The 14089-nt window shown below is 44.6% G+C and overlaps 1 protein-coding gene across 3 annotated transcripts in view; it reads left to right on the plus strand.

Annotated features, from left to right (window-relative positions):
* Positions 1-14089, plus strand: part of SLC66A2 (solute carrier family 66 member 2) — a 66128-nt gene extending 52039 nt beyond the window's left edge. For 2 of the 3 annotated variants that reach the window (XM_058806998.1, XM_058807018.1), the window contains one exon: positions 11371-14089. In XM_058806998.1, coding sequence (XP_058662981.1) covers positions 11371-11578 — 208 coding nt within the window. In that variant the 3' untranslated portion in view covers positions 11579-14089. The remainder of the gene's footprint in view (positions 1-11370) is intronic. The other variant, XM_058807008.1, reaches the window with a different exon arrangement.

Raw genomic sequence — 14089 nt, forward strand, 5'->3', positions numbered from 1 at the left:
ACCTAACAAATTTGGGAACAGAAGTGCCTCAGTTCTTTACATTCCAGCACTTGTATTGTTTTGTTAGAACTCACCACAGCAATTGTGTAAGTGGGTTAAGTTTACAGCATGTGAGTGGTTGCAGAGGTGTCTCCCTCAGTGCAGTAGGACTGAGTGGGATTAGAAATACAGAATGGAAGTAAACAGAGATTTGAGTTTGAAGACATGTAGGTTGAGATTTAAGAATGTAAACAGCCATAATGGTAATATTGACTGTGAAGATCTGTAAAGTCAGCAGAGAGGTGAGTAATTTAAGTAGTTAGCAGATGAGCCAGAAGAGCAGAAAAAAGAGATCAAAGAACCTTAGCACAGGAAATAACTTTGCAGGGTGGTCCAGAAAGACTATGATGAAGGACTGGGTAGAGAAGGGGCGTTGGGCAGTGCCAGTGGGTTGACTGCAGAGATTTTCTGTTTCAGCTTTGACCTGAATAGTTTATTTGGTCCCCTACTCCTCAGACACAGAGGGACAAGCAAACAGAAGAAGAGTGGGAAGTGCAGAGACTGACATACTGAATGATGAGCCCAAAAACTGAGATGGGGAGGAAGTGCTCATAGTATTCTTGAGTGAAATGTAGAAAGAAAAATAATCTTGCTATCAGAAAAACCTGTTTCAACAAGGCCAAAAGGTAGGATTTTAATTTGTTCTGGGGAGGATGGCTAAGAATGATACATGTCTACATCACATTAGGGAATTACATGCCTAGCCAGATGTCCTGGCATTGTCAGGCAAGCTTTCAGGGTAGTTGTGGAAGCCTTGTCCTGTCAGATACTAAGTCTTGTATTAGAGAATTTCCCAAAACAGTATTCATAGTGTACAAGGCAGCAAATGGCAAGAGTTTAGGAATGAAGATAGGCTAGGGCATGTCTATCCTTGTTGAACTGCAAAAACCCTACTGGGGCTGAAATTTTAAGATTTGTTTCATGCTACTGGGATGTGATCATGATGCTTTTATATCCTTCCTTTGGCATTCAATTTGGCCTACAGCCAGGCTTCAAAGCCCTGCAGCCACTGTGGGTCAGTGGCAATGTGGAAAGTGGCTCAGAAGGGATTGATTTGTGGTGGCACCTGCTGACAAAGACAGCCTTCTCACTCAGCTTTCCTTTAAGGAGTAGCACAGAGGTGTATGGTGTGTCACTGTCACCAGTAACTTCACTGCTGCACCTCTGTGAGCACTTGAGCATGTGGAAGGAAATGGAGAAACCTGGAATTTCAGATGAAGAATTAAGTGGTGACATACCTTCATAGAGAGTTTGCAAGGGGTTATTTCATAGAATCAATAAGGTTGAAAGAAACTTCTAAAATTACTGAGTCCAACCATTAACCTAAAACTGCCAGGTCTGCCAATATTTCCTTATGGTGCTAAGATGTTTTGGAGGAGAATGCAAGCTTTTTTCTTGCAAATATCTGTAATTCCTTTCCAGACAGTAATCTGGACTTTGTCCCTAAGTGATCACTCTTATTTTACCTTCTAGTGTGTTTGGGGTCTTAATTTCCCCAGTGTTTTCCTAGAATGTGAGAAGCATTTTTACTAACTGAAGGATGTGATTATTCATGAAAAGTAATGACTGCAATATCATTAGATTTTGTCCTTGTGGATGCTGGCTTTGAAGACAAGTGAACTCCAATCATCTAGAAAAAGGAAAGCACTGGAGCTGGGACTGTTACTTTGTGTATGTTGACCAAAGAGGTAATTGCAGTTGTTGAAGTAGAAACTAGAAGTGTGCTCAAGCTATGTAATTGTTACCATATGAAGATGAAGGGAAAATGTGCTCAGATTACCTCTACTTGAATGAAGAGTCTGATGATCTCTTGGTTGTCTAGGGCAGGAAGAAAGGAAGATTTAAAAGCATTGCTTTGAGCCTTAGGATGCACAGCTGTGCTGAAGCAAACCTCTGTTCCCTCATGTCTTTTGATTACCTTTCAAATTGAATTTCTCCCAAGTTATTTAGAACTGGAGCAGGAAATGCACTGAATGGTGTTGCACAGGGACATTATGTTGATACTTCTTGGCATTGGCCTTGCAGGACATAGCAGTGATGTGGCAGTGGGTAGGCTGCAACTGCTGGGAAGTGGCTGGCCAACTCACCCTGCAGGGAGATGAGCCTTGGGAAGGAGTGCTGCTTCCTGGGATTTGTGTCCCTGTGCCCTGCATGGCAGCAAGTCCTTTTATCCCTCACCTTTCAGTGCATGATGTGGGGCCCCAGGGTGGGCTGTGCCAAGTAGCTGGAGACAAGATGGGCAGCAGGAGAGCATCTAGAGCAGCATGAGCCAGCAGCTGTTCCTGCAGCTCCACCAATTGCCGTGCCGCAAGTGGGAGGTGAGAGACAAGGAGGCAGGGACAGATCCTCGAGAACAACTTCACGGGTGAGATCTTGAAGAATGGTGTAACTTAGGTGTGCTCTGCACCATTCTTATTACACTGACAGTACTGTGTGTGCTGGCAGCTGACTGTGGTTACTGCGAGAGGTGCAGGATGTGATTTTCTGCCCTGGCACCAGAGAAAATCTGGTCCCTGCCATGGGACCCAGCAGGTCTCAAGCTTCCCAGTTCACCAGCAGCAGAAACAGAGCTTGTCTAATCTGTGTTCATACCACATGTCTAAGCAGACCTGAGCTTTGCAGTCTGGCTGGCATCCTTCTGTGTCTCCTGCAGAAAGGGCACTGGTGTGAATTGTGGCTCAAATTCTCTCTCCTCTGATCCACAGAAGAGATTTATTTTCACACCTGTTTCATAGAACTTGGAGGTTTTTGTGCTGTTTAAGACCTGCTGCTCTTCTTTCTGCAGCACAAGTTGTACAGTACTAAAAGTGCTTTGTAGTTGTTAAGGGTTACCAGTTTCTGGACCCCTACAGACTGCACTTTAGGCACAGCTGCTTGGCATAGTTGGAGGCCGTATTAGTGATCCTGGACTATTTACTAGCCCTGTGTGGCATGTCCTGTGGTTTCCTTTTGACTGCCCTTTCACAGACATGTTCTAACAAATACTGGATTTTGAGTGGATATGCTGCATGGGATCAAAATGCCTGACACTGCTGTACTTGGGAGTTTAGAAAATAGATATTAATGGAAAAAAAAATGACAAATGCCCATTTACCCTGAGGTTTTTTTGTGAAACCTTTGCTTATATGTACCTTTTTGGGATTGTTTGCCTGATGGTGTTTCAGAGTGAAATCCTGCTTTTCATCTTTTCTCACTGATGAGTACAGTCCCTGAAAATCACAGAAACTTTCAGATAATTTGCTCTTGAATTGCAGCTGACTGTGATATCAATTGCTTCTGGATATGGCTTTAACTCAACTGCTTCAGCTTGGTTACAGAGGTGGATCTCTCTTGCTGGAAGCTCTTCTTAAATTCCTGCTTGTGTTGTGGGGCTGGACAAATGTCTTTCTCTGGAGATGGTCAGTGCTGCTCCAGCCTCAGAGGAATTGTTGAGAAGTGAGGTAAGGCACCCACACCGAGCAGGGCACGTAGGACTGGTGAACAGTTTCATGCTTGGATTCCCAGCTGGCTGTGCAATATTTAAAACAAGATCCTTGCTTGTTCACACAGAAGGACCTGTCTTAGGGTATGCACACTTAGTTTTCATGTTTTCAAACTTCAGATGCTTTGGATATCTGATCTGTGTGTTTTCTTTTTCTTCTTTTCCTTTTAATAGTTTTTGGCAGGCTAAGCAAATTGGTTAGCATGAGGAGGATTCCTTTTTTTTGTTAAGCCATATGGCATTTTGTTAGAAACAAATGCTCTATTTGTTAATTTTTGTTTGTTTTGTGCAGTGTTAAAAATAACATGGCATTCGTATTTCATGTTTTCTGGTCTGTGTTTCACTGCTGTAGGCGGGCCAGCCTCTGATTGAATTGCAGTGTTAGGGATGCTTGCTATCTTTTCTAAGTAGACTATTTTGGAGCTGCAAATGGGAACCGAAAGTTTTCCAAAGTCAGGATGTTAAAACTGAGTCTGCTTTCTCTTCCAGACATTCCTGTGCAAATGGCTTGTGGGAGGTAGCAGCTTAAAAGGTTGCTGGAGAGGTACCTTCTGTACCTTCTTCCTCATTTCCCAAAACCAAATGCAGTGTTGAAAATACTCACTGATAGGCTGCTTTTGTGTGGACTTTATTTCTGAATGAAATACTATACTATCAACTTCTAAATTATTTTATTCTGCTTTTATATCAGATCATTCAAAGATTTGTCACTGTGTTTTAACATATGTGAAAGTCAAGTGCTAATATATGAAGAAATGTGAAATCTGAAACTGTGGCAGTCTAATCAGATTGTGGACAACTTCCACTGATTCTTGAACAGAGTCCAGTCTAATTCTCTTCTTTACATGGGTAAAGGTAAATAAATTATATTCTTTCTTTCTCTTATCAAACATAACTTAGAAATTTTGAGTTCATCAAGCGTCTGAGCACAGCTAGCCCTAAGTTTTTGACTGTAGCAGGATGTAATTACATCAGAGCAACACGTTCCTCCTGTTGCTATTTGTGCTGAAATGTCTGCTCAAACCACTGCAGGATTTTTCAATGGAAGTCACCGTCTAATGTCTGATTCTCTCAGTGTCTTCCAACGTGCAGGGTATTTTTGGGTTTGTGTGTTAAGCTGCAAACATGCAGAGTCATAACATCAGTGTGAGAAAATCTGCAGTGCAAACAGGAAGAGAGGACTGCTGTGTCTTTTTCCTTCTGCATGTTTTGTGCTCAGTCCCTGCCTGTGTTCTGCAAACTGCTGCTCTGCAGCCCTGCTGCTGTTTGGAGAGTGGCAACAGTCTTAAGACAGACTGGTTCACCAGGGAAGTGGAAGAGGGGGCTTCACATCTCATATTCTTTTACAAGATTCTTCTTTTTGGTAGCTTTTGTTCTTTCAGATGAATGAAGAAGAAAGATGTAATGGTCCACAAGTGACTAATGTTCATCAGAGTGTGCAGAGACTCCAAGGGAAAATCAGAGACTTGAGACTCTGGTTGCAGCCAGGTTTTGTGCAGAAAGAGTGAAGATGCCGAAAAGTTTTAATTAGAATAGTATTAGTCCTGGATATGGAAGATTGCGCCTGAATATCTGAGAGATATATTTGTTTTGGAAATTGCTCATCCTCTAGTATAGTTACACAGAAAGAGAATATGGTTTGGGATTTTTTTTCTGTTTTGAATGTAGCTCTTTCTACATCTAAATAATTCCAGAAATAATTCTGTGAAAGTTTAGATTTGTTGGCTGACTGCAGATGCCATGTTACTGATAGCTGCTCTTACCTCTAGTTTCTGTCACTTCATGATTAATATACAACATACAGGGAACCTGAATAAAAGAAGTTATTCCATGAAAAAAGTGAATGCTGTTTTCCAGCATGTAATTTATTTATTTAGCAAATGAAGACGGGTACAGCTTATTTATGAAATCTGCTGTCCATGGTAGAGAACAGCAGTACCATAGGGCATTTTCATATTACCATATAAAAAACCATCATTTAGCAACCCACCCCTAATCTAGTGTCTGATCAGAAGGGTTGTTGTCTCTCTGAGAATTAATTCCAGCAACAAAATAAATAAGCGCCCTTTCAGCTTTTAAAAAAAGTTTAAAAAAATCCCAGCTTTTCCTTTTTGTGATCATTTGCAACTTATGCAGACTTGGCTCTGGCTGTTACTACATTAACAGTTCCTTCTATTGAGCTCAGCTGTGAGGAAGGCACTTGCTTTTTAGGAGGTTTGTTGTCATTGGATACTGCAGTCCTGATGTACATTACTGGGAAGTGCTATTTTTACCGCAAGTCTGCCTCAGCCTCTGGCAATACCAGCTATTTGAGCACAGTTCCTGCCTCTCCAGTTGGCATCTCTGTTGTCACACAGACATATGCTGCCGTTTGCTTATTTCTGCATCCCCAGGTTGCTCTCTGGCAGTGCTCACCCCTAACCTGCTTGCTCATTTGTGCTAAGAGCAGTTGTGCTGTCCTCCTAGAGCGTATCCTCCATATCGACAAGGTGAGCATTTCCTGCCTTCCACCTCTCCCCAGCTTAGCTTTGGGCTGTTTCAGGAAAGAAATATTTACTCCTAAGTCCTGCTTTGCTTTGTAGCCAGTGCTGCACAGAACAGCTTGGTTTGTGTGACTGTAGATAGCAGGAAGATAGAGTGTGAAGTTGGTCATTGTGAGACAGTCTGGGAAATTTTTGCTGCCTGCAGCTTCTTTGTGCCGTGCTGTCCAGTCCCAGGCAGCCTTGGTGGTGGGCTCTGACTGCCTGTTGTAGCAAAACCTCCTCTGCATTAGCAGTGCAGCGTTTTCTCTGCTCTGTGAAGCCAGGGGTCAGACTCTGGTGCACCAGTCTATGATCTACCAGCCCACAACACCTGGCACATGGCAAAGGTGCAGATCCATGGGCTGAGGATGTTTACAGGAGCATCACCAAGACCAAATGGTGGATCCTGCACTTGGGTTGCAACAAGCCCAAGCTACAGGCTTGGGAAAGAGTGACTGGAGAGGTCCTCAGCAGAAAAGGACCTGGGGATGCTGGTTGACATCCACCTTAATATGGAGATATTTTAAAGATGTGCAGATGTACCACTTAGGGGCATGGTTTAGAGGTAGACTTGACATGGTTGGGTGAGTTTAGGTTAATGGTTGAATTCAGTGATCTTAAAGGTCTTTTCCAACTTAATGCTTCTGTGATTCACTCAGCAAATACAGGGTTACAGTAGAGCAGTGAAGCAAGGGCTTTGGTGTGTTCTCCCATTTTTTGCTCTTTCTTCTCCACAACCAAATGAAAATTCCCATTTCTTCTGGGCAGTAAAATGCTTCCTTTTTTGCAGACACTGCTCTTTTCTCCACCTGGGCAGGTAAGGGGCAGCTATCTGCCTGAGCTAAAATGGTGTCTTTCTTGTCTACCCCAAAAGTTAGACCAAATATAAGAATTACCTCTCTTCCCCAGGTGACTGGATAAAGTTGAGAAGCTGCAGACAAAAACTGACTTTTCTGTACAATGTGGCATCCTGAAGTGACACAAAAGCTGGAAGGTATGAGAACAGTGACAGTGTATCCATGCCATCCATCCCTCATAGTCCTACATGCACCGCTGCATCATTGCAAGTGACATCTGCATATGCAGCAAGGACAGAGCAATTGCAAATCCCAAACTGGGAGGAGGACCATTACTATCGTGCTGAGAATCTGGAAACTAGGACTTGACAGAAGCCATGTTGGTCATGTGAGCTTCATCTAGCCCATCTCAGGCCTGTGATGCAGTGGGGCAGGGCCAGCTCTCTTTCCCCCAAGGTGTCGCACAGACACTCGAGGGGTTTCCCAGCAAGCTGAAACTTTGAGGCTGTGTGTGCAGATGGGTGCTGGTTGAGATGGGAGAGGGCCAACAGCACTTGGAGCTTTTCCTCTCCTTGGAGTGGGCACTGGAGGAGTGAGACATGTACTGACTTGGAGAGAGTGCTGGGGGCATTCCTGGGTACTTGGAGTGGTGAGGTGAGGGTCCTGGGCCAGCACACCCCTCTTTGCTCATTCCCTAGCTTTACCCTCATGGTGATTGATGTTGGCTAATGCCAAGTGCTTACTTCTCATACCACTCATACTGCTCCTGCTCCTCGGCTGGACAGGGGGAGAGAAAAGTACAACAGAAGGCTCATGGGTCGAGATAAGGACAGGGAAATCATTCACCAGTTACCATCACAGGTAAAACAGACTCCACTCAAGGAAATTATTTAATTTATTGCCAATCAAAATCAGAGTACAATAATGAGAAATAAACCCAAATCTTAAAACAGCTTCCCCAGACCTCACCCTTCTTCCCAAGCTCAATTTTATTTTATCTTCTCTGCATTCTCCCTACAAATGGCACAGAGGGACAATTAATCACATGTTGATTTTGCTGTTCTGTCCTCTTCATGCTCTTTCCCTACTCCATTTGGAGTTCCTGCCAGGGAGACAGTGCTTCACGTAATTCTTCAGTGTGGGTCCTTCCCTTGTTATGCAGTTCCTCATTAACTGCTCCAGTGTGGGTCCCCATGTGTCCTTTCCATGGGGTGCAGTCCTTCAGGGATAGATTGCTCCATCCATTGCTCCAGGGGTCACAAGTCCTGACAGAAAGCTGCTCCAGCTTTGCTGCTGTGGGCTGCCCTCTCCATGGACCTCCCAGGGACCTGCTCTAGCACAGGCTTCCCATGGAGTCACAACCTCCTTTGGGCATCCACCTTCTCCAGAGTGGGTTCCTTCAAATACTGCAGGTGGCTCTGCGCTCCCCCATGGACCCCCGTGGGCTGCAGGGGCAGAGCTGCTTCACCCTGCTCTTCACTGTGGGCTGCAGGGGAATCTCTGTTCCAGTGCCTGGGGCATCACCTCCCCCTCCTTCTGCACTGACCTTGGGGTCTGCAGGGCTGTTCCACTCACATGTTCTCACTCCTCTCAGCTGGCTGCTTGGCAGTGCAGCAGTTTTTTCCCCTTTCTTAAATATGTTATCCCAGAAGTGCTACCACTGTTACTGATGGCCTCAGACTGCCAGTGGCAGGTGCATCTGGAGCCAGCTGGCATGGGCTCTCTTGGATGTAGGGAAAGATTCAGGCAGCTTCTCACAGAAGGCACTTTGTAGCCTGCCTCCCTGGCCCCTGCTACCAAAACCTTGCCGTACAAACTGTCTACCCCAAATTCAGATCATTTTCAAGGACTTGTGTACCAAGTTTCCATTTCTCTTCAGTTCCTATAATTCCCTGTTCTGTTCCAGTCTCTTTTTTCTATCCTCTTCTCATCAAGGACCAACCTCTTGGCTCCTCTCCTGTCTCCTTTGCTTTCCTCTATCGCCCTTCATTGCCTTTTCTCTCCTCTTGCATGACACTGTTCCCATTTTCTTGCTAAGCTCTTTGTGATTACCCCATGCACCTTTTGGTCCCTGCTGGATGTGCTCCTTTTATCCAGTCCCAGCCTCTCCTCTGGGAGGGCGGCCAGCACTCCACAGTCACTACTTTGCATCAGCCCTGAGAATACCTTGGTGCAGCTGCAGGACTGATTGTTGTGGGATATCAAGCATTTTCTGTATTTTATTTGCGTTTTACCTTGATGATTTGCAGGTTTTCTCTGGTTCTTTGTCCAAGCTGGACAGAATAGGATGTATGTTTTTTGATACACAGACCAGTGGCATTAGCTCTTTAAACTACCTGTATCATTTTTAAGATAATTTTTGTCAAGGACAAGTTGAGATTTTCATGTGTGTGGAGTGTTGTCATTTCCTAGTGAGAACTCCAGGCATGATGATGATGTCCTTGAGAGTCAGATGTGTGAGCTGGAGTGTGGGATCTGGAACGTGCAGAGGCTATCAGAACCTGCACCAGTTTTCCAGCTGGTGTTGCAGAATGTTGAGTTCACAGGTGGCTTCCTAGCAAACTTGCTTTCGAGCAAAACTTGCTTTGTCAAGCCTGGCACAGCATGTGACACAGTTAGAGGTGTGCTTGGCTCCTGGGGTGCTGCTGAACTGCAGGTGTCCTGAAGTTTTCCTCAGTGATTGACTGTTCTTTCTTTAAGGAGGTTAACTCTGCTCAAAAAAACCCCGCTGGCTTTCTCCATTGGGAATGAGTGACAAATATCCTTTGTATTAAGGATGTTTGTTAAATTCCTATTCAGCTATCTCATGGTATCTCTGAATTGCCCTTCTGTCAACAGTGAGCGGCCTGGTTGAGCATGTGCTTTTAGTGAGGGTACCTAGCTATGCCAGGACAGATCCACAATTAAATTGTGGTCAGTTGCCCAGCAAACACTAATATACTTAAAATCAAAGGAGGAGAAGTACTGACTGCCAGCAAGCAAGGTGCCAGTTTTATTACCCTCAGAGTTTATTGCTTTCCTAATTAAAATCTCAATCATTCCTTGACCACCACCTGCATCTATAAACGTCCTGTAAGTGTGATGTAAGGTGACTTGGTGTGACTGGCAACATGCACAGGGCAGGTGGTGCAGGCTGTTTGCACTGAGCACAAATGACGTGTAGAGTTCAGCAGTTTTTTTTCTTTTTCTGATTATTTATTTACATTTTTAGAATGACCGTGGGCGAGGAATGACTGCTCGCTTAACCCCATATCCTTGCTTGCAGTTCCACATAGATTCTGTGGAAGGTCCTGATTGTAGACCTGTTTCATGCTCTGGGCCACAGGACCCAAGTTAGAAAAGGCTCCTGTTTCTGTGGTGTGATGGGGCTGTACAAACTGATGCTTTGTCCACCCTTCCCATGTGGGGAAAGAATGGGCTGCAGCATTTGGCTTGCAATTGCGTTATGTGCTTGTGCCCAAAACACAAATCCTGTGAGCTCCTGCCCGAGTGTTTGAAAAATGAACATTAAGTCCTGCCCTGCTGCATGGGCCTGACTGTGTGTGATGGAGTCTGTGCTGGCAAAATGTAAATTGCTTGTAATTATGACAAATCATGTGCGGTGCTCATACTGTGAACTACAAAGCTTTTGTCCAGTGCTGCTTATCCAGCTGCTTAAAAAGCTCTCTTGATAAAGTGCATGAAGCTCAGAAACAGCCTTCCAGGTTTGGTTGTTTTGTTGAGGACACTGAAAATAATTTGGTCTGTTTGAAGAAGTTGCTTCTATTCCCCGGAGTTTCTTGTGATGTGGGGGAGCAGGAGCTGGACTACAGGACAGGAAATGCTTAGCAGAAGAGCAAGATAAAAGCAAGTTTGTTATTAAAAGGAACTTTGAGCATTGCTCTTGATCTGTGTCCTTGATAAAAATCCCTAGTGCTGTTCATCCTTCCAGTAACAGCTGCAGGCATGTAATTTTTCCTCTTTCTGTATTACTGGACAATCTGTCTGACTGCTTTTTTTAGTTAGGCATTTTCTGCGGTAAGAAGTGGTTTCTTCTATCTGTTTTGTTTGTTTCAGCAGATGCTGAAAGCATGCATGCATGAGAGAGCAATGTGTATGTTACTTTACCTTGCATGAGCACAGAATGGCACACACAAGAAGTAACTGCTGGGATGAATTATTGTTCTTTTCCATGCACTGTTTTACTTTGGTCTGTGGTCAATGCTGTCAGTATGTGGCAGCCATGTTTACAGAGCACCACTGAGTCAAATATCCTAGCTGGAGATTTGAAAAAGTTTGATACCTTCATAGCCACAGGTGTTTGGAGCTGTGCTTGCTGAGATAAGAGTGCTGCACTTTGTGGAGCAGAGAGTTTGATCCTCCCTTTCAAGGGCAGTGCTGCCTGTCTCAGCTAGGCTGCCCCTGTCCAGGGGAGTCCCAGCCCACTGCTGGCTGTAAATCCTGCCTGCAGTAGGTGGGATCCTCTGGCACAGCAGGTCTAATCCAAAACCAAGTTCTCAGCAAACACTCTTCCCTTTCTTCTGTCTTTTAGTATCAAGATGGTGCTGATGTGGACCAGTGGGGACACGTTCAAGACTGTTTACTTCATCCTGAATCAGGCCCCTTTCCAGTTCTCCATCTGTGGACTCCTGCAGGTATTTGTGGACATTGCTATCCTCTTGCAGGTTTACTTGTACAGCCACTACCCTCAGAAGCCCGTGTCCCACGCTGCACACCCAGCCAGCACCAAGGCCCTGTGAGGAACTTGGCTGGGCAGATTGCAGGTCAGCAGAGTCAGCCATGGCATCTCTTCTTCCACTTGTAAATACTCCTGTGTTGCCAAGTTGAAAGCAGAAATGAGAACAAGGATGGAAAACGCGGCTGCACGTCCAGCCTTGGAGGTTCTGTGTTAAATAACTTGCTCTGTTTTCAGACTTAGCTGTACAGAACTGTTTCTTGGTGGGGGGAGGGGCACTTTATTTTTGCATATGTACCTATGAGCCTTATTAATTCACAAATGTTTGTATATATAATCACAAGGGCTGGATGGTTTGTGTTTTTAATGGTATTTAAAAATGTTACACCACAGAAATTATAGGATATTTTGTCTGAAACTTCTACCTATTTATAAAATATAAAGTCTGTATATTGGCAGGAGGTTTGTGGCATATACTAGCATTCGGTATCTCCATGATGGAGGAAGCAGTATTGAAGAGCAAATCCAGGAACTTTCTCTTTTCCCTATAAGGATGTCTGGTGAGAGAAGGTGGGGGTGGGAGGCCCTGCAAAGAGGTGAGCAGCCAGAAATGTGCCGACCACAGATGCTGTAAAGCTAAAGAGTCGGCAGATATTCATCCCTGCTGCAGGACACATGGAGGAGATGGTGGAGGGGGTCTGATGGTGCTGGAGTCACGTCTAGAGCTGGCACAGCCAGTCAAACACCCAGGCAAAAGGAGGAGCCAGCAGGTGATTTCTGGAAACTTAGGTACTCGTGCTTTGGAACTGTGGGGTGTGCCCCTGCAGCTGTGCACAGGACACAGCTGGGATGTAGGGTCTTTCCCAAATCGAGCGGCCAGCAATGGGCATGGCCAGTATTGCCAGGCAAGTATTTCTAGATGTGATTGAGCCACAAAGATAGAAGCAGGTCCACTTTCATTGGCTCAGAAATGAAAAAGTTTGAGATGGAGGAACAAGCTGAATCCCCTGGAGTAGGACCAGCATCTGACAGCTTGATTTGTTGAGGCTGAGATTCGTGTTCATGTTGTTCAATGCCAAACAAGAGCCAGGTTATGTTTTGGGGTGTTTCCTGCATTGGCCCAACAAGGTAGGGGTCCATGTTTTTCTTTTACTGTTGTGAACTGTTGAGCTCTTAAAGAAGAGGTTTTTCTCTTTTAGAAGAATGAGCAGGCTGTACTGAGAGGGACTAAAAGAGCAGAGTTCATGTAGATTTTGTCTCTAAAGGCCATTAGCCAGCACAGGTCACCATACTCTGTCCGTGACATGCAGCTCTGGTGGTGTGGACCCGTGGGGCTGTGACCAAGCCCTTGGGCTCCTGTTGTGACACTGCTGTCATGAACCTGCCCCAGGTGATGTGAGGAGGCCGTAGCAATGCCCTCGGTCCCAGGAACAGCTGTGCCTGTGCTGCTTCCTTCATGAGGCTTCCTCCCTCTGCTGGGTGAGTCCTGTCTGGCCACAGGCAAGGTGTTGGACAGATTTTTCAGAATCATTTTTTCTCTAAGAATAGCCCAAGAGCTTCTGTTTTCTTAGCAGTGGCAGCAAGTATGAGGTTTGATGACTTCAGTGTGTAAGTCAGATAACTCCCCTACCGTGCTTTCTTTGGGAACCTCACAATTTGAGTCTGGACTGTCTGGATTGGTGGCAAACTGTCCAGTGGAGGGGAGTCACACTGTGCCCAGGCACTGACTCCCTGCTCTTTGTTCAATACCATACTCTTCTAGGCCTGAAGTGACCTTACAAAGACAATGTACTCAGCATGGCAGACTATGAATGTTTTGTTCTTCTCTTTTCTCCAATGTTCTGGTTGTGCTACAAGAACATCTGGGCTTTTGTCTTTTTTAATTGAAAACATAACAACTGGCTTCTCCGGTATGCTGCTTTAATGAGGATTGTATTTCTACTGTTAGAAAACAAACACTTTGTTGTGTGTTTTAATTGTCTGAAGGGTTTTTTTTAATAACTTGTAGTGGTAAGATTTTTGTATTTGGTGGTCTTTTTCTAATATTCTGCAAAACAGGGATGCAAGAAATTTCTGGTTCATAAGAAACTTACTTTGGTATGTTACAGCTTCACTGGGAGTGCACACTTTTGGCCACCTCTTTGGCTTTGAACTACAGATATTACTGAGGATAAAAGGATAAAACAATTTCTGCTTTTTCCTTTTGGGATTCTTCCTTGGGTGGATTCTTGAGTCTGTCACCAGTACCTAAACCAGCGAGCTCTGCGGATCAGTCTCATTTACACCACAGCAGCAAATGCTGGAAGAGAAGCCAGTGAAACCATGTCTAAGTCATCTTCTGTATGTGGCATTTAGCAAGTAGGACTCTTGGCCAGGAACTCTAGAACTTCTTACAAGGTACTTTAGGGACAAAGTGTTACAGAACTTTTGTTTTGTTCTCTAGTTGTCAGGAAGTATCTGTTTCAATGATCACCTCAGAGAATAAGAAATCGCTTTCTTTAAATAATTCTCTTTGAATGTATGGCACATTTCATGGACTTGATTTTTTCTGTCAGTTGCAATGTTTTTTTTTAAT

The sequence above is a fragment of the Ammospiza caudacuta genome, chromosome 1, assembly GCF_027887145.1.
Source record: "Ammospiza caudacuta isolate bAmmCau1 chromosome 1, bAmmCau1.pri, whole genome shotgun sequence".
Taxonomy (NCBI): domain Eukaryota; kingdom Metazoa; phylum Chordata; class Aves; order Passeriformes; family Passerellidae; genus Ammospiza; species Ammospiza caudacuta.